Genomic DNA, 27655 nt, shown 5'->3' with positions numbered 1-27655 from the left:
GTAGTGAAGGGCGGGGTATAAATCCAATCTCCTCCTCCTCCTCCTCCTATTTCTGACAAAGCCGCAGAATGTGTAGTCCTGCCCTCCTCTGGTACGGTGTCGAGGAGTGGATGAATGGCAGTAGCAACATTAAAGGCATACGCAGATAGATAGGAAAGGTAGATATCGATCCTTATATTCATAGTCGCCACAGCACAGGTCTTTTTAGCTATATTATCGATCTTGTGGCCTTCACGAGCTGGGGGGACCAATTGTCTGGGCTGTAGGACTTTTATGAAATCTTATGAAATGGCAGCGAAGACTGCAAAAAGAGAATTCTATGCAGCCTCCATTGTATCCACTAGTTCTCGCCCAGCACAATTACTTAGGGTAATTAGATCATTAACCTCTCTCACCGGGAGTGCCCAAAATGTTAGTAATTTGGTCATTAGCTGCGAGACGTTTGTGAGCTTTTTTTTGTGGAAAAAAAGTTTTGTCACTCCACTACAACTTGCCTGCCAACATAGATAGAGTGTGTGAACTGGAGGCTCCTTGGCCATCTCTGGATCCATTATTGGACAACGTCAGCTGACTCTCTCAGGCTGATGTTGACAGGATTCTGGATGTTGTCAGACCTTCCACTTGCCTCTTAGACCCATCTCCATCATGGCTGATGAAAGCCAGCGGTGATGGGATATGAGGCCCTGATAGAAGCAGATCTTTATATTGGACTTTTACACATGAATAAAGTTGATATTAAAAGGACTGCTTGAAACGCTGACCAGAGACTCTGAGTTATAAGGGGTCAAAGTAAGGCTAATGGAGACAGAAAAACAGCTGAAGTATTAACCAGCTAAGGCAAACATCACTCAGGAAAGAGGCTCCTAGTTATCTGCATGTTAAGCTTCAAGAAGCAAGCAAAACAATGGGTATCTGGGACGTGCTCAGACATGATGTCTCCGTGATAGTAAGTTTGACCCTGAAGAGGAACCCCTCCGGAAGATTTATCACACGTAGCATCTGTTGTTTACTCGACCCGCTGACACTATAGATGACCTCTGCTGACACTGCTCCACGTGATCCGGCTTTAATCTAAGCACCACCTTACTAGTTAGTCAATATTAATATTAAATTGACACGATGGCCAATCACTGACTTGTTGGGAAGGGCTCTATGATAATGAGGATAAGCCGTTCCCCTCCCTCCAGGAGAAAAGTTTAAAACAGAGAACACGGAACTATTAGCTAGCCTTTTTCTCTTACTGAAACTTTCTTGCATTAGTTCTAGTCTGCAGCTAGGGCTAAGTTTCTCGTGTCTCCAGCAGGTCTAGAGTCACGTGTCTCTCCTCTTTCTTTCACTCATTTTCATTCCTTTGCCACTGCCCTTTTGCTGGAAGCTTTAGGAGCAGAACGGAGCATCTGAGGTAAATATATTCTTCAAGAAACAACGTTATTTCCTGATTGTGCTGTAACAAATCTATCTGACTTTCTTAGTTCTTGAATGTGTGTATGGTTTTATTATTATCCCCTGTTTGATTGATAAATATTCAGTAAAAGGATTGTTATTTTACTTTAAGTGTCGTCTCTTGATTAAAGCGTCATCGGCACAGCGGCACCCTTTGTATACATTGACTGTAACCCAACTATTAATAAGCCAATTTATCTCTCATAAAGAGTGATTGGGCTAACAGCCCTCAGTAGACATTATAAATCTGTTCCTGAGTTTGGGGGTCTATCCAGGGAGACTAAAAGAAGCTGTGGTAACACTGCTCTTAAAGAAACAACTTTGGATCCTATGGATCCAGTCAATTACCTCCCAGTATTGAATCTCTCATTTTTCTGTAAGGTAATTAAGAGAGTGGTGGCTGAGCAGCCCCAGACATTCATGGAAGACATATGGGCCCTAGACCGGTTTCTGCCCTGTCCATGGGATGGAGATGGCACTGGTTGCCCTCACAGATGATCTTCATTATTATTTGACCTGAAAGCAGCATTCGAATCCATCTAAGACGGAGGCCTTGTGGCTGGTTGGGGGGGGGGATTCAGAGTTAGGGTGCCAACTCCCAGCTCTTGTACCTTTAACACCAGTTCCAACTGTCAGGAGCTTGAGTGTGCTCCTGGATGCCCCCTTAACAATGGAGACCCAGATTGCAAAAGTTGCCAGACTGGTATTCCTCGAGCTACACCAGATCCAGCAACTGGCTCCCTTTCCTGTCTCACCCCGACCTAGCCACAGTGATCCATGCAATGGTCACCTCCAGATTAGAATACTGTAGCTCACTCTATGAAGGGCTACCCTTGAGACCGACCCAGAAATCACAGCTGGTTCAGAATGTGGCGGCATATGTTCTCACAGGAACTCCATTGGTAGCACATATCCAACCTGTGCTCCGCCAGCTGCACTGGCTCCAGGTTGAATACCAGATCAGGTTCAAGGTTTTGGTATTAACCTTTAAGGCCCTAAATGGTCTGGGACCAACATACCTACAGGACTGCCTCTCCTGGTATACCCCCCCCCAAAAAAAGAGCATTATGCTCAAGAGAGAAGAATCTGCTGGTGATCCCTGGCCCAGGGCTTTCTTGGCCCAGGCACTGACCCGGTGTAACTCTCTGCTGAATGACATCCATGCCCTGTGGGACCTAACACAGTTTCACAGGGCTTGTGAGACAGAGATGTTCCACCAGGCTTATGGTTGAGGACAACAATTTTTTTTAGTTAGCCTGACTCCTCCTTTCTTCACCCCCATCAAAATAGGATAGTGAATTGTGTGTTTGGAATTCGTAATTGCAATTACTAGCCGTATTGATAAGATTATTTTCACCCTAATTCAATTTTAAATTGTTACATAATTTTAGAAATGTTGTTGTAAATCAAATGTAATAATAAATAAATAGATAAATCGAAGCTGAAGCTCAACTACTCTGGCCCCCAAATGAGAAGGGAGCACTCCCTGGAGAAGACACTGATGCTGGGAAAGACTGAAGGTCACAGAAGAAGGAGACAGAAAAGGATGAGATGGCTAGACAGTGTTACTGATGCAACGAACATGAAGTTGAGCACACTCCAGGGGACGGCGGAGGAGAGGAGGGCCAGGCGGGATGTGGTCGATGGGGTCACGATGAGTTGGACTCAATTGTGCGACTGAACAACAACAACAGTATGGATAAATAGAGGAGGAAAGTCCTTGGAGGAGAGTCGCAATAATCAAGGCTAGAGGTATGCGTGATGAAATTCCCAAGCTGAAGATATACATGAAAATAGCTGGTTTAGGTTGCTGATTTCCCAGAACAGTAATACAAATCTGGGATTGTTGGTATAATGAAACCTTCCTCCCCATCTGTTTACCAACAATGCAGCATATGCTCATGTTTTCCTTTGATTTCATTGATTTCTAGGCAACGGCATCTCCCCCTTCTAATCAGATCCTTGCAAGGGTCCTAGCTAACCACTTTAAGAGACAAAGAGGGCCGCCATTCTCTTTAGCTCCTTCCTTTGTGGGAGTGGAACCCTGGTTTCTATGAAAGTACAATGTCTGGGGGAGCCCTGCTCAGGGGCTCGTAGAATTGTACCCCTTGGTCCAATTCACTTGAAACTTAGGTGATTTTTAGTGGACAGGCAGCACCGACTTCAGGGCCATAGCTAGGCAGGGGCAGGAGGGGTGACACCCCTCCTGATTCTGCTATGCCCCCCACCCCAATCTCCCCTGGAACTCAGGGAGTGGGGTACCAGTGACGGGAGGCAGTAGAGTGAGTGGCAGAGACTGGGCGAGAGGTGACTTGAGGCAGCCTCCCTGGGCACAGTGTCAGCGAAAGTAATCCGGCCTGGGCTGCCCGGCTGTCGCATAGAGGCTGGCCTGTGAAACTCGCGGCTGTTTTTTGCTGGCAGCCGAGCTGCTCTGCAGCTTCTTTGGGGAAGAGGTAATGCCGACCGGATCAAGGGCCCTTTCCCCACCTGCCTGCCTCCCTTGGCAGTGTTGGGCATCTATCCTGCAGATGGGTGGGTAGAGAGCTCCTTGGAGCCAGGGCTTTTCTCACCTCTCCCTGGTTCCTTGATATGCCAACTCCTTGATATGCCAACTCCTATTGTGGAACTCCTGTTGTGGAACTCCAAAAACAATGTCCGTGAAAAAAATAATGAAGAGTCAATAAAGATAAGTTGAAAAAAACATTTACTGAAGTATTTCTGTAGTTCTATAGTTGTGAAGTTGTGAAGTCAACATGGAATGTTTCCAGCAAGAATTGATAAGTAGTATTTGATAAGAATTGGGATTGCTACACGCTCAGATATAGTAAATATTGTGAAATGAATGTTCACATTGCACAGTATTGGTTAGCATGTGAGACATATCCGTGGCTAGATTTAATGTTCTTCCTTCAGCTATCTTATCTGGCAGATTCCAAGGGATTCCCTATCCTAGCAGGTGCTGTTCTTCTATGGAGGACTGTGTTGAAACTGTCGCCCATGCCCTCCTCCAGTGCCCTCTCTATTTGGCATCCCGTCGGGATCTTCTATATCCCATATTAGGCCAATTTTTAGAGACCCCTGATGATTTTAAGCTCCTTTTCTTGCTCGATAATCGAGATACAGAAATAACTGAAATAGTAACAAAGTTTCTCTGCAGTGCCATGGTCCTATGGCCTGATAAGTGATACTATGAATTAGGTTTTATTATGATGTTACTCTCTGATGTTTCTCAAGAGACATGTGAGGTGGTCTGGTGTTTCCATCTCTTTAAGGACCTGCCATAGTTTGTTGTGAGCCACACAGTCAAAGGCTTTAGCATAGTCAATGAAGCAGAAGTAGATGTTTTTCTGGTACTCTCTTGCTTTCTCCATAATCCAGCGAATGTTGGCAATTTGATCTCTAGTTCCTCTACCTCTTCGAAACCCAGCTTGTACTTCTGGCAGTTCTCTATCCACGTACTGTTGAAGCCTAGCTTGTAGGATCTTACTCTGTAATTTTAATTTTACTCTGCATGATTTTGTATTTAGATTACTGTATCTTTATTTATATGCCAATAAAAGGCTTTGGGTTGGTTGGTTAGCATGTGAGTGATGACAGAAGGATATTCCTTACAGAACTACAGAGATACTTCAGTAAATGTTTTTGCAATTTATCTTTATTGACTCTTCATTATTTTTATCACAAATGTTGTTTTTGGAGTTCCACCTCTTCCCGTGATCTCTCATTTTGGCTTCAACTCCTATTGTGAGGCTGGCAGAGGAGGATGGGTCTCTAGCTTGGCATCCCTTACTGACTGGGCATTGCAGACAGAGGGATGACTTGCATTCTTGGGCATCTGTGAAACTTATTGGGGGTGCAAGGTCTGGGGCGCATGCATGCACACAAGAGCACACCCCACCAAACCCCCTGATGAGGAGCTCGGAGATGTGTGCTCTTGGAAGCAGCTGGATGGGCAGGTTGCACTTCCTCCAGCAGGTGCGCCTCATCCTCCCCGGTCACTGCCCACTTAAGCGCTGTCTCTGCCTCCCCCCCAACTCCACAAATGCCCCCTTGGCAACCCTCGATGCACCCCCCAGAAAAACTTTCTAGCTACAGGCCTGACCCACTTCCTGGAGATGTTGGTGTCATCTAATTGAAAAAAATAACCACTCCAGTCTTGGTCCCAAAACAGTCCCCCATGGATAATAAAAGCATAACTGCCACTTCTGCTTGTTCATTCTTTCCCCCTCCTTTGTGGGGTGCCAGTCAGTCATTGTAAAAGTAGGAAAATGAAATTAATGCAGATGAGGGGTTTTTTTTAAAAAAAATGCTGGTGGTGCTTCCCCCCCCCCCTGAATCAGTGGAGGGAACTGCACTTGCACTGAGAGTCATCTTGGGGTCTGTAAAATCAAACCACTTTGTCCAATTTCTTGAAACTGGGGTTGGGGTCTTTAGATCAGAGGGAGGACTATATTCTGTGCAAATTTGGTTCCATTATCTTTATAAACAGGTACCCCAGACCCTCCAATAGATTCCCCACTGAAAGTAATGGTCCCAAAGCATTGGAAACCAAAATAAAACACATGGATTTGAATCACAAACCAGCAATGTAGTACATGAACATAAGCAATTATGGATCCCCCCAGCCTCAGATACGAAAGTATAATGTGTTTCTTTTCTTTTCTTGGTGCTCTGTATGTGTGCTCTAACAAGGCAGGGGGACACCAGGCTTTATTTAGGGCATGGCCACTTCTGTGGAAAATCCAGAAGAGATATCTTTAGGAGTCACTGAAAACTCTGTGGTAAAACTCTGCATGAGATCAAGGTACCATTTCAGTCAGCAGTTGATCTGTAGTGTTCATTCAGTAGATGGACTCTGAGATCTAACACAAGAAGCTGGTCAAATGAAATTCAGAGTAAACTGCCCCCAAACTTTCCCTCCCTGAACACCACCTGCTCTTTCCTTGTAAACAGAAGTTGCAAGCTAAACTACCCTCTTGATAGATGGTATTCTTTTAACATCATTTCATGTCGGAGCCCTGCTTTTTAACAAAATAGCCCTTGAGAATAAAATACAGTTCACTGAAGGGTCAACCAAATAGGACTTTGATGTGCAATTAACAATAAACTATATCTCATTACCTAGTGATAATGCACTGCAGCTTCTACCAGAGGTTTTATTAATCAAAGGGCCTTGGGGGCCTTATTTTATTACATTTCATGCTGAAGTTATTCTATTATGAAAGGATGACACTTCTGTCCACATTTGTTCGGCCTGATGGAATGTAACAGAAGGATCTTATTTCACGCCAAAGCCACAATGCGCCCCCCCCCAATTACTAGCTAAATCAGCAGAATAAAAGCTGTTAAAACTACCAATTAGGTTGTTTTTTTAATATACTGGGCAATGATTGCCATTCAATCCCACAGTTAGGCTGTGTGATTGGCAAGGCACTATAGAACCATTATGACCCTCAGCATGTCTTGCATCTCTCAATTCATGTTCTTTTATGTGCCAACTACTTTCCAAAGGCAGATTACATAAATCATATTTACCGTCAGTCAAGAACAGCTAATATCAGGAGAGACAAACGATTGATAACTGATATAATACACCAACCATGGAAAGCAGCTGTTTTTGTGAGCTGTTCTGGGTGGGTGATAACAGCAACAAAACAACAGTACAGGTACTGAGATGAGCAGAACTATGGAGATTTGAAGCATACACACATGCCCACACACACACAATTTCACCCTGCAGAACAACCTGCTCTTGAAAGAAGACAATTCTTAAGAAACCCTGATGGTTTCCTTTGTTTTCACTGAAACCTTGAACATTAGTGTTCTCACCTACCAATCAATGTCTACCCCAGATACCAGTTTTGATGCACGTTTATTTCAGTCATTTAACTACTATTACATCTTGCAGCTATTTGCTGAAGATGTGGCAGGGGGCAAGTACCAAGATGTCAAAGAACATGTGGAATGTGTGACCAGATTCTTTGGCTTCTAGTGGGAACCATGGATATTTGAGTGTATCCCCACACACACCCATGTATAATTACACGAAGGAATTTTTTACAAGGCATACTATGAACTCCCACCTTCTCCCAGAGTCTTCTGCCTGGAGATGCTTGTCCCTAGTTATATCGACCTGCTACATTAAGCCTACTTTATCTTAAATGGGTGGTATGGATATATGTTTTGACTATGGATGGGTGAACCTATCAATTTTTATTAGGGTCGCAACACATTTTGCCACAGTGTTTCCAACAGCTGAATTTACTATGTTTGAAGATGTTCGTCAGATGTGAGCTAATCACTCAGCCTGTTTGGTCCATGCCAAACAGCTGCAAATGCCTGCCAAACAGGTCAGCAGTATGTTTTTGCAAAACTGCACATGCACAAAGGTGCTGCCGAGAGCAGCAGGCATTCGCGCCTCTGGGGACTACCAAGATGAACATCAGCGGGTCGGGCTTTATTGAAGTGCAGTGTTTGTTTATGACTGAATTATGTGACCCATGACTGATGTCATTGTCTATTTAAACAACTGGCAGCAGATTGGAGCAGTTAAGCAACAAAGCTGGGGTGTAGCAGAACCTCAGTTGGGCTCTGTGAGAATGCACATGCACAAAAACCAAGGTACTCTGTACTGCCTGGTTAGGAGCAGCAGCCATGAAGAGGTCAATAAACAGGAATACCAGGTCCCCCCGGCCACTGGTGGGAGATGGGGGGGGCAGGGTTGCCAGATCCAGGTTGGGAAACTCCTGGAGATTTGGGGATGGAGCCTGGGGAGGACAAGGGCATCAGTGGGGTACAATGCCATAGAGTATACCATCCAAAGCAGCCATGTTCTCCATAAGAACATAAGAGACACCAGTGTTGTATCAGGCCAAAGGCCCATCCAGTCCAACACTCCGTCACACAGTGGCCAAAAATACCAGGTGCCATCAGAAGGTCCACCAGTGGGGCCAGGACATTAGAAGCCCTCCCACTGTTGACCCCCCCCCCCAAGCACCAAGAAGACAGAGCATCACTTGCCCCAGAGTCCCTATCTATACTTTGTGGCTAATAGCCACTGATGGACCTCTGCTCCAGGGGAACCAATCTCTGTAGTCTAGAGATGAGCCGTAATTCCAGGGGATCCCCAGGTCCCACCTGGAGGCTGGCATTCATAATGAACAGTCAAACCGATCACAGAAAAATCAGCCTATTCGTGACTGGTGGACCTAAGCAAAATGAGCAAGTGTTTGAGCATCCCTAACGGTCAGTTCTTTTTGACATCTTTAATGCTCGAGGAACCCAAATTCTTTTTTTTTTCTTATTATTAAAACAAAAACCCAAGTTCTGCTGCCCCTAGGGTCCCGTAGGAAGATGGAAAGGCGGGATAAAAAGCTTAAATTAATAAATAAGTGCATGCTTACAGCTTATTTCAATTCGGATGAAGTCACTCATTCCAAGGTTTTCTAAGATGACCCCAGACGTAGCATTGGTTTTGAAGAAAAGTGAAATGTCAGTATTGAACTCCATATGGAAGGTGGGGAAGTGAAGATAGGAGGCCTCAATGTTGAAGGAAGCTGTGTTCCAGAACTGTCCTGCAAATAGCAACAGCCTTCTCTATAGTTAATCAGAATCAGGGAGTCAACAAAAAATGGGGGGGGGGGAATCAATCGCCCACTTCTAACAAATCACAAAAAAGGATAGTCCATGAAAGGCAAAACAACAACACCAAAAGTGAGAAACACCCACAAAAGCAAAGTCCATAGATTTGATTGGGTATATACAGTGTGGTTTAGTAGTTAAAAGTGTTGGGATAAGAACAGGAAGACCCAAGGTGAAATCTGACTTCGCAGTGATGCTCAGTGGGTGACCGTGGGGCTCTCCTTTCCTATCAGCCTAACAACTGCATAGGATTGTTCTGAGGATTTTGCGAGGAGAACATACACCACCCTGAGCTCGTCGGATGAAGGGCAGAATAAACAATAAGGTGGGGAAAGTTCAATTTTCTATCAAGTATACTAAAAAGGCTTCCACAAAATAGTGCCCAATACATTTTGTGCAATGCACTGGGCATTGACAACATTATGAAGTCTATTTTCAGTATAAGAAAACTTTTTGATATTATAGTATATAAATATACATTCTTGCGCAACCTGCATGAAAGGATAGAGAGAAGAGCTGATACTCACTATCTCCATAACAACGCAAAGGACCAATTTTCAGTGCCGCTTCAGAATTAGGTCTGTTTGTGTCAGTGACAACTATCTGGTTCACAGGTAAGTGGTCTTTGAAGGAAAGGAAGCCGGTATCATTGGTCCTGGATATATATATATATACACACACACACAAAAGGTATATAAATAAAAACCTGTAATCCCCAGCAATTTTTGCAACAAAATACATATTTGTAATATTATTACTTTGATTGCTAAAAAGGATTCAAACTGTTTGTAGATAAAAATGCATGTACTAGCTAATTGCCAAAAGGATTAAACCTACTGAAACCATATTAAACATCAGGGTTCTAACTCCTACTCATTGCTATATCAGTTGAAATCTCTCTCTGTCTCTCTTTCTCTTGTCTTAATTCCATAAATGCCAATGCCCTGATGAAGCAGAGCAAAAATGGGGCATGCTGTAGAAAATGTCCTGTTTTTAGCTCCTTTGAGATGAAATTTCAGGATCATTAACAAAAATCACTGCAGCTGATCCTAATTTCTATTTATATAGGGACAGTGGTAATCTCGTTTTACCCATTGTGGCCTCTCAGAAGCCCATAGGAATGCAAAGAGATCCTGAGGGAAATGCTTGCAACAAGCACGGATGGGAATAGGATTGAAAACAGGTGGGATTTTGCATGTCCACTCCCACTATATGACATCATTTGTGCGGTTTTCCCGATTAACCAGGGGCCAGTTACAGGCTTTTGTTAACAGAAGAAAAGAACTGGACAGCTCTGGCTTGACTTGTCAGCAGAGGTCATTTTGCAGAAAAAGAGGTGCAGGAGCTCATTAGCATAACTCATTAGCATAACTCATTTGCATCACCGGAAGTGTGTCAGAAGGCAACACCCACCACTCAGGCTCCACTGGACTGTTTTGGATTGCTAGCTATTGGGGGAGGGGGGACATGCAGATCTGTCCTCGCAGAGGAGGGAGAGCTTGTACCTGAATAAAGGTGCCACTGGACTGTTTTGGACCGGGGGGGGGGCTTACCTGGCTGCTTCTTGGTCTAACTGAGGGCTGCTGGGAACAGGGGGTGGGGCTTGTTGCATGTGCCCACCCCCTGGGCTCTTTACTGCCAGAGCTCTGCTCCTGTGTAAATTACAGCAGGCAATGACCCCTGCTTGTCAGGAACAGGTTGCAATTTGTTATGGACCAAGTTATTGAGTATGTTGTCACTAAATTGGGTGCACAGTCTTGAAGACATGAAAGCTTCAAACCATTATGCTTTATATGGAATTAACTCAGCATCTTTAACCACCCTGAAACATAAACATTGCAGCCAACAAAACCTGCACACCAAAAGTTTTAACATGCTCGACAAGCTGAAACTCAGTTGATTTTCAAAGGTAGTCAAATTGCTGAGTCCAGTCTGGGAACACCATAGTTTAGGATCTTTCTGTGCATTCAAAGCATGCCCCAAGGACTCTAGCACATAATTCCAAAAATCCTGGTCCATGGCAATAGTGTGCTACTCTATGAATGATGGATAAGCCTTGCTGTAATGGGACATATGTGTGCTACTTTGGGGAAAGAACAAAATTTCCCTCCAGGCTAAACTGGTGCAGAGATCCTGGAGGTTTATTGCCTTCCTCTAGCCATAGAACAGGGGTGAGTGGAGGAGAGGTAACTGTGAATTTCCTGCATTGTGCAGAGGGTTGATGACCCTTGAGGGTCATCCAGCTCTATGTTTCTATGTAAATGTAGGTAATAAGGATAAACACAAACCGCATGGACACGAACCATGAACAAAACCAGTTTACTCTCTGATGAACTGTTTTGGTTTGTGGGCGCAGCAAGCCTCGTTTAAGGAGACCACAGTCCCTTTAAAGGGGTTTTTCAGAAAGCTGCAAAAACAGTGGAGAAGTGAGAGCACTCACAGCTGCTCAGCTATTTTGGGCTTTCTTGTGCAGTCCTTTTAAATATTTTTAAATATTTTTCATTAGACTTGTATCCCACCCTCCCCGCAAGCAGGCTCAGGGTGGGTTCCATCGATATCAGTACAATTTACAGTAACAAAACCAATTTAAGACAAAAATTAAAACAGTCCAAAAGTCATAAAATACCGTGTACGATCTAATCAACTATCCGAGCAATTAAAATGGAACTGTAGCGTGGGTTCCCAGATGGCTGTTCGAATCTGGGACAGTGATGGGAGGCCAACCAGAGGGGGGGGGGCATCCACTGTCTCAGCTAAAAGTTCGGTGGAAGAGCTCCATCCTGCAAGCCCAGCAGAATTGTAATAAGTCCTGCAGGGCCCTGATCTCATATGGGAGCTCATTCCACCAGGTAGGGGGCAGGGCTGAAACGGCCCTGGCCCTAGTCGAGGCAAGTCAGATATCCCTGAGGCCGGGGACTACCAAAAGGTGTTGATTTGTGGATCGCAGGGCTCTACATGGCTCATATGGGGAGAGGCAGTCCCAAAGGTATGCTGGCCCCTGGCCATATAGGGCTTTAAAGGTAAGCACCAGCACCTTGAAACTGATTCGATATTCAATAGGCAGCCCATGCAGTTCATGCAGCGCTGGGTGGATGTGAGTCCACACAGGCGTCACCATCAACACCTGTGCTGCCACGTTTTGTAGCTGCAACGTCCAGAGCAGAGTCAAGGGCAGCCCAATGTAGAGAGAGTTACAATAATCCAATCTGGAAGTGAGTATTGCATGGGTCACTGTAGCCAGGTCCAGGGGGGCGAAATATGAGGACAACCAGGGGTCATTTCCTGCAGGAGTGCACAAGAGCAGAGCTCCCGCAGTAAAGAGCCCAGGGGGCGGGCACATGCAACAAGCCCCACCCCCTGCTCCCAGCAGCCCCAGGTCACGAGAAGTAAGAAGCCTCCTTCCTTCTTTCTTTCCTTCCTTCCTTCTCTCCCTCTTTCTTTCCCCCCTTCCCTCCTCGTTTCCTTCTCTTTTCCCCCTCCTTCCTTCCTGCACAGATCTGTGCATCCCCCCCCCCAGCTAGCGATCCAAAACAGTCCAGTGGCACCTTTAAGGCCAAGGTTTCTTCAGGTACAAGCTCTCCCTCCTCTGCTATGGCAGCTCTGCACGCCCCTTCCTCCCATAGCTAGCAATCCAAAAGAGTCCAGTGGAGCCTGAGTGGTGGGTGTTGCCTTCTGACACACTTCCGGTGATGTCAGGGGGTGTGGCATATGCAAATAAGTCATGCTAATGAGTTATGCTAATGAGCTCCTGAACCTCTTTTTGTACGAAATGACCCCTGAGGCCAACTGTCTGCTCTGCCTCAGATGGAAAAAGGCAGACCTGGCAGTGGTCCAGGAACACCCCCAGACTCTTCACCCTCGACACTGGCACCAGTGGAGCCCCATTGAAGGTTGGAACCCTGATTCCCACTCCCAGTCCCTCGCAATTCAGATGCAAGACCTCCGTCTCCGATGGATTTAGCTTCAGTTGGCTCTGTTGCAACCATCCAACCACACCTTGTAACGCCCCGTCCAGATCTCCTGTGGCAGCATCTGGGTGGCTGTCCATCAGTAGATAGAGCTTGGTGTCATCCGCATACTGGTGACAACCCAACACATAACTCCAGATAATCGGGGTGAGGGGATCCATATAGATGTTAAACAGCTTAGGGGAGAGAATTGCTTCCTGCGACACACCACATTCCAGTGGGTGCCATTGAGATAACTTCCCCCCAAGCACCACTCTCTGCCCCAGACCCTGGAGAAAGGAGGTCAGCCACTGCAAGGCAAGCCCCCGTATCCCCGTGTCAGCAAGGCGGTGGGTTAGCACATCATGGTCAACCATATGGAACATTGCTGACAGATCAAGAAGTATCAGCAATGCTGATCTGCCTCAATTCAGATGTCTCCAGACATCATCCACCAAGGTGACCAGCATTGTCTCCATCCCATGGGTAGGGTGAAAGCCGGACTGGAAGGGATCCAGGACTTTAGCATAATCCAAGAAAACGTGAAGCTGCATTGCCATTGCTGTCTTCACTACCTTACCCAAGAGAGATTGAAGAAGAAGAGACTGGATTTATACCCTGCCCTTCACTACCCAAGGGAGTCTCAGAGTTGCTTACAAACTCCTTTCCCTCCCCCTCCCCACAACAGGCACCCTGTGAGGTAGGTGGGGCTGAGAGAGCTCAGACAGAAACTGCTCTTTTTTAAGGACAGCGATGTCAGCTAGCTGCCATGCTTTCATCGTTTACCTTCAACCCCAACTCTTGTGCACGCGCGCATGCTTGCTTTGCTTTGCTGCCGTGGGTAACTTAAGAGAGGCTCGCTTTCATCCGTGAGAACTAGCTTAGCCAGACAGCGCTAACAGCGCAACCTTGACGAGAAGGGAGGGCTTGAGTTCCACTATCGGTGTGAATATTTCTGCTCTCAGGGGGTGGGGAGAGTCTCCCATTCATGATGTAATGTCCCGCCGGGAGAATTCCCACGCGAGTGCTTGAAGTTCATTTGCTTAGCTAGTTGAAGCATCAGAGTATATGTAGCGAGTCCCTTGCACTAATCGTTATTCCTAACAATGTACCTGTAAGCAGTGACAACAGACCAGTATTCCAATAAAGCATAACTATTCCTGAAGAGTGTGTTTGGACCTGCTTGCTGTTGATCCTGACAAGCTCTTATCAGAACTACAGCTTGCCCAAGGTCATCCAGCCAGGTGCAAGTGGAGGAGTGGGGAATCAAACCCGGTTCTCCCAGATTACAGTCCGTGCACTTAACCACTACACCAAACTGGTGTAGTGGTTAAGGTAAGGAATGGTAAGTTACACACTGGGCGGTAGTTATTAAGAACCATAGGGTCCAAAGAACACATTTAAGGAGAGGGTAAACCAGCACCTTCCTTCAATCCCCCTGGGAAGGTACCCGTTGAAAGGGAAAAGTTAAAAGTCTCCCTCTGGGGGGTCCATGCCTCATCACTGTTGGCTTTGACAAACCATGATGGGCAGGTATCCAGGGGCCACATGGTAGACTTCACAGCTGCCAGGGTCTTGTCAACTTCATCCTGAAGGTGGCCAATGGACTTCCCGTTCTCTTATTGTATCAAATGTAGTTGGAAATAAATAAAGTTTGAAATGTTAAAAAAAATGTGGTTGGAAGGTTGCAGTGGAGCAACAGGACTTTGTCTGCAAAATAGCTTGCAAATGCCTCACAGCCAATTGCCACTTCTCTAGCATTTGGCATGCTCTGAGGCAAAGTAGTTTAAAGGGACTGCACAAGAAATCTGGAAAATGGGGAGTGACCTGTTCAGGGCTGATGCTGGTCACTGCCTCAACAGGGGAAGCCACTGTCCATTGCCTGGCAACCCAAGAAAGCCCAGGTGCTCATTCACCCTCTCCCCAGTCACCTGAGGATGCCCCCCGACAACCGGACCTCCCAGCAGGAACTCACCCAGAAGGTCGGTGGAGAAGGAGAGGCCAGTGGGGGAGAATGGGCAGCCAGCTGAGACAATCAGTGGCAAGGTGGGGCAGACAGCCTTGGTGATCTGTGCAGAGGCAGCAAAGATATGGCCGTGGGCTGCAGCAGCAGTACAATAGTCAGGTGTACACCACCTCAGGTGCCCAGGGCAGGGACACCAGCAAGGAAGGAGGCTGTTCCAGCCTAGGGACCATATGGGCTGGGTCCAGCAGGAAGCAGGCTAGCTATGGGGCCCAACCCACTTGGTCACCTGGGCTGGAGCAGCCTCCTTCCCTGCCGGCATCGGGGAAAAGCTGGGTGAGCACCTGGGCTCTCCTGGACCATCGAGCAATGGACGGGGTTTCACCCTGTTGAAGCCATGCCCACCCTCGACCCCGGACAGGCTGCTCCCCATTTTGCAGCTTCCTTGTGCAGTCCCTTTTAACTTTAAAGGGGCAGCACAAGAAAACCGCAAAAACACCTGAGCATGAGGGAGTGCTCCCAGCCACTCATCTGTTTTGGTGGCTTTCTGCTCTGGCCACAAGTCAGCACAAGCCCCACAAACTGCCTTTAAAAGTTCATGGAAGTTCCTGACAGTAGACCCATCATGAACTTCAGTTCATGAACTATGTACCATTTGGTTCATGCCCATCCCTGGTAGGTAACCCATCCCTAGTAGGTAATTCATATACCTACACTGCAGACTCTGGAACTGGATAGGGGGATGAAATATACTTCAGTGAAGAAATATAAAAAAACTAGTAAACTACTGGAGATGGGGTCCATTCTAGTGTCTGCTACATCAATTCTGCAATCCTATGTACAGTAACTATGCACAGTGTAAAACAACTGTAATCAATGGACTTATATGGAAATAACTCCACATGGGGCTGCACTGGGGAAAAAATGTTGTATTTGTGGTGCACTATGGAGGATACCATAGTCCATGATTTAAAAACAAAAACAAAAAAACCATCTTTGCGCATCTAGCTATATCATTCATCAGCGGTTATTCCATAAAGTCTATAGCTCTGTAGACAAAACACTTGTGAATTATGTATCACAGTTTTCTAAATACTAGAAATACAATGTCCCCTCAACAGACGGCTACCTTGAGTTAACATATGTAAAGAACTATGTGGAAGTGAGAAATACATGTGAATTAATTGCACCATAAGCTGTTTGTTTGGAAAGGCTATTTGAGAAGACCTTATACCACTTAATATTATCCCATGCCATCTGATAATATGAATTAATTCAGCATGTTTTTCATCTTGCGTTAAGTAGCTGGATTTACAAAGTATAAAATTGCATATGAAACCCTGCTGAAGGGAATAGGGGCACAGGTGGTGCGCTCTTTAATCCTTCCTGTCATAGGAATATGACATGAGCAGATGATAATGGAGGTGAACCACTGGCTGCGTTGGTGGTGCTGGCAGGAGTGATTTGGATTCTGGGACCACAGGCTAGGTTTCCTCGATGAAAGTCTACTAGCACGCGATGGACTTGGCCTGTCAAGGTCAGGAGAAAATGTGTTTGGCAGAAACTGGGGAAGATTCATCAAGAGGGCATTAAACTGACACCATAAGGGGAAGGAGACAACCAACACTGGGATTTAAATGAAGGAGAGCAAACAACGGAGGCCCACCTGGGAGGGCTGGGTCTAATGGAGCCAAAGGTACGGGGCTTCAGGTATCTATGTGCCCAAAGCTTGGGCAATAAAATGGAAGAGCTTGGACTTCTGAGTCAGAGGGATATGATTTAGTGGGCATTATAGAGACTTAGTAGGATGATTCCCATGACTGAACTGTAGTAGTGGATGGATATGAGTTGTTCAAGAAAAACCAAAAGAGTCAAAGAGGATGTGAAGTGGCGTTGTTTATGAAGAGAGGGTTTGTTTGTCCGGAAATACTGGAGGAGGAGGGTGACAGCCCAGTAGAAAGTATCTGGGTGAGGATAACGGAAGGACGGACAAACAGTATTGTGGTTGGAGTCTGCTACAGACCTCCTGACCAGGATGAGGTGGATGCTGCCCTCCTTGAACAGCTTAACAAGGGTATCCAACCAACATGACCTGGTAGTTATGGGTGGCTTCAACTTCCCTGAAGTGTGCTGGGAAACAGACTCTGCAAAATGTCCCCAGCCACGCAACTTCCTGACTTGTCTGGCCAACAACTTCCTTCATCAAATGATGGAGGAAGCTACAAGAGGCTTGGCCATACTCAACATTGACCAACAGGCAAGAGATGGTAGATGGGGTGAAAGTGAGACCTTAGGGGGAAGTGACCATGTGGTACTAGAATTCCTTTTGCTGTGGGGGACCAAGGAAATTTGTAGCAACACGCGTATGTTAGATTTCAGTGGGGCAGATTTTAATAAACTCAGGGGCATGATGAGAAGCATTCCATGGGTGAGACTGCTGGAAGGGAAAGGAGCAAGTGAAGGGTTGGCTCTCTTAAAACAAAAGTTCTTGCATGCTCAAGCCATTGCTGTTCCAGCAAGAAGGAAACATGGTAGGGGATCCAAGAAGCCAATGTGGATGAACAGAGAACTATGTTATGTGCTAAGGAAGAAAAAGGAAATGTTGAAGAAATGGAGGCAAGGACATACCTCTAAATAAGAGTATCTGTGGGTTGCTATGCACTGTAGGTCAGCCATCAGACAGACCGAAGCTCACAGTTAGCTAAAGTTGGCCAGGGAGGCTTGCTACAACAAGAAAATCTTCTTCAGTTGTGTGAGGAGCAAATGCAATATTTTCACTGTTGGGTGAAAATGGAGAAATTCTGACAGAGAGAAAGCAGAAAGGTTTAATGCCTAATTTGCCTCAGTTTTTTTTTCCTCTGAAGAAGAGAACAGGCTCTTCTAGAGATGGTAGTAGGCAAGTCACAGCATCTGGGCTGCTGGTTGACATGGACAGACAGGTAGTTGAGAAGCACTCAGATGCATTGACTGAGTACAAATCTCCCGGGCCAAATCGTATGCACCCACAAGTGCTGAAAGAACTTTCTAGAGAGCTTGCAGAGCTCTTGTCGATCATCTTCCAGACCTCTTGGAGGACAGGAGACATGCCAGTAGACTGGAGGAGGGCAGATGTTATCCCAATTTTCAACAAAGGGAGTAGGGATGACCCTGGAAAGTACAGGCCAGTCAGTCTGACTTCTGTCCCAGGGAAGATACTGGAGCAGATTTGAAAGGGATCAATCTGCGAGCATCTAAAGGACAACTTGGTGATCCGGGAAAGCCAGCACAGATTTTTCCCCAACAGGTCCTGCCAGACCAACTTCATTTCCATTTTTGATCAAGTGATGAGCTTACTAGATCGAGGGAATGCTGTTGATGTTGTTTACCTGGATTTCAGTAAAGCTTTTGACAGGGTTCCCCATGATGTTCTGATGGATAAACTAGAGAGCTGTGCCCTGGACTCTAGGACAGTTAGGTGGATAGAGAGCTGGTTGGAGAACCGCACTCAGAGAGTAGTTGTCAATGGAATTCCATCTGAATGGAGGAAGGTGTCTAGTGGGATGTTACATGGCTCAGTTCTGGGCCAGGTACTTTTCAATATTTTTATAAGTGATCTGGATGAGGGTGTGGAGGGGCTACTCATTAAATTTGCAGATGACATCAAATTGACAGGAGCAGCAAACACAGAAAATAGAGATAGAATTCAACGAGATCTGAACACACCGTAAAAGTGAGCAGATGTTAAAGATGCAATTTAACAAGGATAAGTGCCGAGTTCTACATCTGAGTTAAATATTAGTAGTCTGTACGATGCAGTGACAAAAACAGCTAATGCAGTTTAGGGCTTTATCAACAGGCATAACATCCAGATCTCAAGATGTCATAGTCCCACTGTACACTGCATTGTTCAGGCTGTATCTGGAGTATTGTGTGCAGTTCTGGAGACCTCATTTCAAAAAGGATGTGGACAGAATGGAACTTGTGCAGAGGAGAGTGACAAGGATGATCAGGGGCCTGGAGTACAGGCTCTATGAGGAAAGGCTGAGAGACTTGGGGATATTTAGTCTGGAGAAGAGGAGGTTAGGGAGGGCATGATAGTTCTCTTTAAATATTTGAAGGGCTGTCACTTAGAGGAGGGCAGGGAGTTGTTCCTGTTGGCAGCAGAGGATAGGACTTGCAATAGTGGACTTACATTAAGGGCAGAAAGGTACAGGCTGGATATTAAGCAGCGGCTGGACAAACACTTGTCAGGGATGCTCTAGGCTGATCCTGCATTGAGCAGGGGGTTGGACTAGATGGCCTCTAGGGATCCTTCCAACTCCGTGATTCTATGATTCTATGGCATTTCAAAACCTGCTCAAGGGTTGATAGATCTGGAAATCCACAACAAAACAAAATTTTATAGTACACAGAAGTTTCCCCTGGATTTAATAGGACTACAGACCTAGCACCTCAAGGATGTGTAATGAAACAGGTAAGAAAGAAGAGGATTGATGAGGGAATATTGTTTTAGAAATTAGGATGCAGGTTTCTATTTTATGATTTTTTTAATAGATCTTTGACATCTGGGTTTCATAATTTCAGATTCGGATGTCAGAATATTGATCACATGCCTACCTGTACTCTATGCAAAAAAAAAAAAAAACCACTCATGGGATATATGGAAATGACATAAAAAATAATTAGATGTGCAAATTTGCCACAGTTGCCCAGCTTATGGCATATTTCAGACATGGCCATTGGTCCTGAAAAAAGTGTCTGCCTTTGTACTGAACACCTGCATAGCATTATGTGATCCAGCAAAGGTTGCTTTACCTTTAAGCAACAAGGAAGAAGCTGGAAGCCTGCCTTCTGGAACCATTTTTCATCCTTCTGTGTAGTAATAAATGGATACTCAGAAAAAGCTCATTTTCTTGTATTCCAGGACCCCACAGTACTATAAAATGGTCATGTCTCCGGGTAAAACTATTCACAGCCGCCCGCCCCCCCAACAGATGGTAGGGCAGTGGTATCATTAAATATAATTTCATTCCTTATGGTACCCAATTGGTATATCTTCCCCTTTTACATTAATGAAATCTCTAGTGGGTAGGAAAACTCAGAGGCATAGATATTTAATGAAATTTGTGACAGACACAGTATACTTGGGAGAAAGTGTGCCATCAGCAGATGTCTGCGGTTATGTAAATGAACAGCATGGGAAACAGGCCAATTAAATAAACTCCAGATACTGAAAATTTAATACCTGTGCAGGGTAGATTATTAATAATGCAATGGAGTGGCTTAATTAGTTTATTCCACATACAATGTAGCCAGGCAAGTTCAAGCTCAATCAGAGTTAAGAGTGAGCAATGAGCTGTAGATAATAAGTTAGGAAATAACCTACGATATCCTTACCTGGATTTTAGCCCTCTCTAAAACAGAGTGCAATACTATAATTTTAAAAAATCTACCTGAGTCTAGGGACAGGATGCAGTCATATACCTGTTTATCAGAGTTAGCTACATTGGACCCTTATTGTTGAAACTACTGGACAGAATTAGATAATTGGTCTACGTTGCTATTGTTTTCTGGTCTAATTGGCATAGGTCTCCAGGGTCTACCTGAGATCTGAGAGACTGAACAGGAGACCTTCAGTACTCAAAGTATGCAGTCTTGCACTGAGCCACATACCCTCCCTGCAAGGTAAGTACCGACAGGAGCAGTCGGCTAAGTAGAGACCCTATTCAAGATGGAAAGGGGAACCACAGACCAAGCACCTCACACAAACTTTGGCATTCATTTGCACTTTGCTGTCAATCTGGAACACTACACAGTACTGCCCTTATGTCTCTGTGCAAGCAGCAGAAGGGCATCAGGTGGGGACAGATGGTGTCATGGGTATGGATGAGGATGAGCTGACAGAGCCTGCAGAAACCACAGCTGGCCCCTCTGAAGCAGCAGAGGAGGAGAGCTGGCAAGTGCCTGTAACAGCAGTCTTCACACCTGGCCAAGATAAGAAGGAAGAACTGCAAGCTGAAAGTCCTTCTGACTCACCCCCACGTGTGACTTGTTTAAGGGAGTGACTGTGGCAAAACTTAGCAAGCAGGCAAAGAGAGGTCAGGCTACAGGGGAGACACTCAGCCAGCCCAGAGTTCTAACAGGAGCCTGGCCAATCATGCAGCTGGCTAATTGGTAGCAGCATTTAACTCCACACTCTGGGCAGTACTCTTCGTGGAAGCAACAAGTCAGCTTCATACTGCTGGCATCCACTCTGGCTTGGCTCTTGAACCTAGACCTTCAGACCCCCTGGCTTTGGACTTGGCTCTGTGTTCCTGGCTCTTGACCCTGGCTTGGTTTTGGACTATGTTTCTGGTTAGTGATTTGGTCTTGGCTCTGTGTTTCTGGCTCCTGACCCCAGCTTGGTTTTGGACTATGTTTCTGGTTAATGATTTGGTCTTGGCTCTGTGTTCCTGGCTCCTGACCCTGGCTTGGCTTTGGACTATGTTTCTGATTAGTGATTTGGTTTTGGCTTTTTGGACTTTGCACTATCTTCTCGGCTCCTGACCTTGGCCTGTTCTGGACTCCCTTTGACTAGCACCCCAGCCCGTGGCAGATGGAACATAAAGGCTGCTGAGGCTAATGGGAGCAGAGTGTAGTAGTGAGCCCTCTGTATGCATGAAGGAGATTAAGCATGAAGGTCACTGATCAAAATGATGGGGGGGTGATGACCAATCAGCATGAGGAGGCCATGCCCCATGATGATGTTTAACAGGGCAAAACTTCAGCTGGACTCAGGAGTCAAACTGGATTGCCTCATGATTCTTCTCAAAAGGCAGGATATATTTTTTAAACTCAGCATTTATTTATTTATTGACCCCTTGAAGAGGATTTTTTATTGCATTTTTAAATGTACTACAAACTACAACGGAAATGGGAGAGGGGAACTACAATTAAGGAGAAAGAAAAGGTAACCACTACTAACTAAAACCCCAAGAGTAGGTGCCAACTTGTTCAGCTATCTGGGATACATTTCAGTTAATTTAGTCTGAGGATCTGATTAATGGAAGTTTGAGGCCTACCATCTGCTTGTATGACCCTTGACCTTCCTAGCTATTTACATTTGCTGGTGGGGAGGCCTGGATGACTGAGGCCAAGAGGCAGTTAATGCCTCCTTGAGAGAGGGGGCGGTAACTCCATCTAGGCTTGCCAGTTCCCAGTGGGGTTTCTCCCGGTTTTTGGGGCTTCTGCCCTGAAACCCTGCCCCCAAACAGCAACATTTCTGTGTGACGTCCTGGATGCAATGACATCACCAGGAAGTGAGATCATCATGTTGGGGGCATTGTGCGGTTACGCTCTGGTTTGAGGGCAAAACTCTATGGTTTAAACCCAGTTTTACCATAGAGGTTTGCCCCCAAACCAGAGGGTTACCACGTGACATCCCCAACCTGATGATGTCTCATCCAGGAGATGTCATCACATCAGGGATGTCCCAGAACACCCCCCACCCCCCCACCACCAGCACAACGAGGGGACCCGGCAATCCTGGCCCAATCACTGAAAAAGGCTGTGGTGAGTTCACTTCTAAGGAAGCCTACCCTGGACCCAGGAGATCTCAATAAATTATCAACTGCTCTCCAATGTTCCATTCTTGAACAAGGTGGTAGCTGGACAACTTCCCGAGATAAAGTGGCCTCCATAGTTTACAACTGGCCCTGAAATTTTAAGACCCAGTGTTAATGTAGTGGTTAGAGTGCCATACTAGAATCTGGGACAACTGGCTTCAAATCTCTTCCACGGAAGCTTGCTGGGCAATCTTGGACACATTACACACTCTTAACCTAACCTACCTAAAAGGGTTGTTGTGAGAATAAAATGGAGAAGAGGATAAGCCTCTTTGGGTCTCCACTGGGAAGGAAATTGGGGTATAAATGAAGTAAATACATAAAATAATTTGGTGGATCCAAATGAACAAATAAACCAACAAAGGCCGTGGTCACATGGGCTGGAAAATGCAGGGGGGGAGGCATGGCTATTTGCGATGCTGCAATTAGCCACGTGACAATGTGATCAGACGCGTCGGCAGGAACCCACGATTCCAGCCCTCGGCGTGCACGCTGCAACAAAGACAGCTGGAGGGAAAAGCCGCGCTGCCACAATCACACCAAGGGAGTCCAGAGGCAGCCCGTGGCAAACCGTTTGCTACTACCTTTGAGGAGGTTTTTTTTTATTGCACCTTTTCGGCGGCATGCCACGGGTTGGCCACGGGTGCGCTCCACTTGCCAGGTGTTGTGGTGTGATCACACCCGGAAAATCTGCCATCCAATCGTGGCTCTCCCGTGGCAAATTTGCTGTGTGAACGGGGCCAAAAAAAATCAAAATTTGACTCTATCCTTTTTTACTGCAACTAAATTTATACAAAAAGTTCCTAATTTCACATTCTGTAATTCAGCTATTGCTTTTCACTACCATTAGTCATTCATCTTCTGATGCAAAATTTAGACTAGAATAATTTCCTGTAGTTACCATTCTTCTTTATCTGCATCACAGTTACAAAAATATCTCAGATCCAGACAGTTTTCCTCCAATCCACAGGCACATTGCTGGACTCCTGGAGGAGATCCTCCCCAGTAAGGATGTTTTTCACTGGTACGACCAACCCACCAAACAAATGGCATTCCGTCTGTGGAAACAAGAAGAGAAACAGCTGTCATAAGAAATCTGAATTAAATAGGCATCAAGAAACAATAAACTGTAGGAAGCCGAGCCTTCTTCTTGCAGTTGGGAAGGAAGTTCAGTCTACATCCAATGCATAACAAACACTGGAAATGTGAAAGTCAGAATTTTGATTTCAACATTTTAAATATGAATACTCAACTATATCTGATTTTGTAAGTCCGGCTCCTAAGAATATGCTAATATCTGGACACAAGGCAATGGATGATGAAGAAGATTGGATTTATACCCCATCCTTAAACACTGGAAATGTGAAAGTCAGAATTTTGATTTCAACATTTTAAATATGAATACTCAACTATATCTGATTTTGTAAGTCCGGCTCCTAAGAATATGCTAATATCTGGACACAAGGCAATGGATGATGAAGAAGATTGGATTTATACCCCATCCTTCACTACCCAAAGGTTCTCTCAGATTAGAGTCCGCACACTTAACCACTACACCAAACTGGCTCAATCTATTGACAATGTACTTACCTGGTATGTTTCTGTTCAAATTCAAATTCAAATACCTTTTATTGGCATAGAATATTAAAACATTTCCCAATAATACAATCCAAGAGAAATTATAAAATAGATAGTCGTGGGTATGTCAGGCCTAACTCAAGTTGTCACAAGTTAGATTTGACCATACAAAAGATGCCTGAATCATAAAATAAACTGGCATTCCAAACTTTTAAACTTAAGTTTTTAAACTTATAAATTAAGAATCATTAATATGATCAGGGTTACTCTTCCGTTTTATAAAACAATGGAGAAACTTAGCGGTCAGTTCAATGATCTCCAGATCTCGTGAAGCAAGGAGAAATTGTATCTTGATTCTATCTGATTGGCCTGCTACCATCCTAAGGGGGGCTTCTATACACTCCACTCGAATGTCATTTAACAATTTACAGTGTAAGAGTACGTGCTCAACAGTTTCTATTTCACTTCTGTTACAACCACAGAACCTGATTGAATAAGGAATTTGCTTATATCTCCCCTCAAGAATAGCAGAGGGGAGAACATTAAGACGGGCCAACAGATAAGCTCTACACATTTGCGGTGAAGTCAGACAGAAAAAGTAATATGGTAGAGTACCAGAAAGGGGATAAGCCCACCTTACTGAGGAGCACCTTCCGGAGGCAAGGGCTCTGAGCTCTTGCAACTCTATATCAATAAGTCTCTGTTTAAGCAAAGTAAAGACCTCAAGCTCTGACCGGATGACAAGGTCACTCAGGTTAAAACCAATAGAAGTGATTTTCTTTTCAATAGCCATAAGCCACGCAGAGGATTGAGATTCTTCCAGCATATAGGTGATAAGGCTATTGTGGTTACATCTAAAATGCAGACGTAGCCAAAATCTGAAAGTAATAATCCAGGCCTTGGTCTCTAACCGTCTCAAATTAAGCTCCAGACAAATGGCAGCATAAGATACGCACGAAGGCAACCCCAGAATCTTCCTCAGGAATTTGGATTGTAGTTGTTCAACTGCTTTATTAAAAGCAGTAATCCAGATAGGAATACCATATAGTAGCTTCGCGCTAATTTGATGTGCAAACACTTTTATAGCTGCTGGCACATACTGATTACCCTTAGTGTAATAAAACCGCAAAATTGCGAGCACACAGCAGTTCGCAGTTTTAATTGCCTCTGTTCTGTGTGTTACCCACCTGGAGTTATGATGAAAGGTGACCCCCAGATATTTAAAGCTTTTAACCTGCTCAATTATTTTACCCCTTATGCTCCAGTTCATAGGTTTCCAGAATCCCCCAAAGGCCATAACTTTAGATTTTTCAAAATTCACTGAAAGTCCATTATGGTCACAATAATCCAGGAAACACTCCAACAATTTTTTCATCCCTACTTCAGAGCGGGAGAGAATGACGGCATCATCAGCGTATAGAAGCAGGGGAATTGGTCGTCCACTTAAACATGGGCAGTGACTATAGCCCTCAGACTTTTCCAAACAAGCAGCCAGATCATTAAGGAACAAATTAAAGAGAAGCGGGGCTAAAATACATCCCTGTTTGACCCCAATATTAGTAATGATTTTTGGGGTTAGAGTACCCTTACTAGAGCCTCTAATTTGACAGGTTGTACCAGTATAAAGTTTCCTAATCAAGAATAGCAATCTTAAATCCATCCCCAGCTTCATTAGTTTCTTCCATAGCAGCTCCCTAGACACAGAGTCAAAAGCACCCTTCAAATCAAGGAAGGTAGCAATTAACTTGCTTCCTTTCCCTTTGTGGTATTTATTTACTAGGTGACTTAATTTCATGCCAGTCCTTATTAGTAATTGAGGAATTCACAAGTCTGTTCCTGCCAAATGCCTCCGATATCACAGCCCAAAATTTCCTTGAGTAGCGTGCAGAAGAGGTTCCCAACTCCTCTGCCGGGCCAGTTTTTGCTTTTCTCTATATAGATTTTGCAAGGATGCCCTCGACTCAAAGTATTCTGGAGGCAAACTTCCTAAGCAAAACTTTCTGTATGTCTGATATATGGAACGGACTTCGGCCTTTGCTTCATAGCACTCTCTATCAAACCATGTCCCTAACCGACGCGATTTGTTATGCCCAGATTGATGGTAATGGGATGATATCGATTCTACCAGTTGAGTTATAGTATAGTCATATGCCTGAATCAGGTCTGAGGTCCTATTTGGTTCCCTAGATAGATGTATGAACTCTTCCAGGCGTCGAGGCACCAAGACCTCAGCAGCCTTTCGGGCCACTTTCTCAGACCAACAAATCTTAGGAGTACTATAGGACACTTCTCTTGGTTCATCCCTCAGGACCTCGTGTTCTACAACAGTGAAGGTTAAATTAAAAACCAGAGCTAATGGGAAGTGATCGCTCTCCGGCCGGCCAATCACCGAGAATGCTCTCACCTCCTCCCAAAGTGATGGTGAGATCATTATATAGTCAATCACACTGCTTCCCCGTGCCGAGGCGAATGTATAATCCCCAGGCGAATCAAAGGGAGGCAGACCATTCAAGATGACTAGATTAAATCTCAATATGAGGTGGGCAAGCAGAGTACCCGCCTCATTAATATGTGGGTCTCCTTGGGTTTTATTGTGGTTTAATAAAGTTTTATTTAAAAAGTGCACCAATATCAAAGTGATGATACATGAGAATCATGTGCTTAAACACAGAAGTCATACTCAGATAGTGGAATGCAATCTGGTAAAGACATGTACTTTATCTTATCCGTAGAGTAGTTCAGAGAACATACAGGTTTAAGTGCAAATTTCTAACCAAACTAGGCAATACTGCAATGACTGTATCACATATTTTTGGAATTATTGGAATTATTGATGTAAACATTCCATAGTTTTCCTTATTTACACTGGTGATTGCCAGTAGAGAGGAAGAGAAAAGGAAAATGGTTGTAGGGCTTAATTTTAATTAAATACTTAAATACTTAATGAGGCTTAGTTGTAGTACTTGGGCTTAGCTTTGGACTGTGAGGAGAAAACTAACGCATTGCCATCGGCATCGTCTCCTGAAAAAAAGACAATCTTTTACTCTTATAAAAGTGGGACTGTTATCTGACTGTTACTTTTCTAAGCTGGAAAAGAGAACTGTTCAGGCTACCTGAATACTTTCAGGACACATGAATAATAGACAAATTGCAGCAGTTATAGTGGCTGTATCCTTTCAGTCCCTGAAAATCTGAATGAACAGGCACTACCTACAAGTAAAATCTTGGGAAATTTAGGTGTCTTAAAACACCAGCAACTTAGAGGAACCAAACTACTATCTTTTACCATCGCAAACACATCCATTTACAACTGGGACCCTCAAAGCTGTGAGACGGTCTCCACCCATGTGTGCCTGAATAGCAGCTCTGACCATCAGTCCAGGGACTGTAAATTGTTCCTTCACTTAGGAGTCATTTCTGCCCAGGTTTTCTTAGTAGTCCCTCTAGGTTTGCCAGGTCTGACTAGGGAAATATATAGGAACTTTGGGGATCGATCACTT

At 44.9% G+C, this 27655-nt stretch overlaps 1 protein-coding gene across 1 annotated transcript in view; it reads right to left on the bottom strand.

The window, feature by feature from the left end:
• LOC107112743 (contactin-associated protein-like 5) overlaps positions 1-27655 on the bottom strand; it is a 279687-nt gene that overhangs the window by 125237 nt on the left and 126795 nt on the right. Inside the window, exons 5-7 of the mRNA XM_015413933.1 lie at positions 23479-23635; positions 9612-9739; positions 8847-9017 (exon numbers count right to left, since the gene is read on the bottom strand). Coding sequence (XP_015269419.1) covers positions 8847-9017; positions 9612-9739; positions 23479-23635 — 456 coding nt within the window. The remainder of the gene's footprint in view (positions 1-8846; positions 9018-9611; positions 9740-23478; positions 23636-27655) is intronic.

Source organism: Gekko japonicus, unplaced genomic scaffold (assembly GCF_001447785.1).
Source record: "Gekko japonicus isolate JY-2015 unplaced genomic scaffold, Gekko_japonicus_V1.1 scaffold1788, whole genome shotgun sequence".
NCBI lineage: Eukaryota > Metazoa > Chordata > Lepidosauria > Squamata > Gekkonidae > Gekko > Gekko japonicus.
This window is presented reverse-complemented; position numbering and strand designations above follow the sequence as displayed.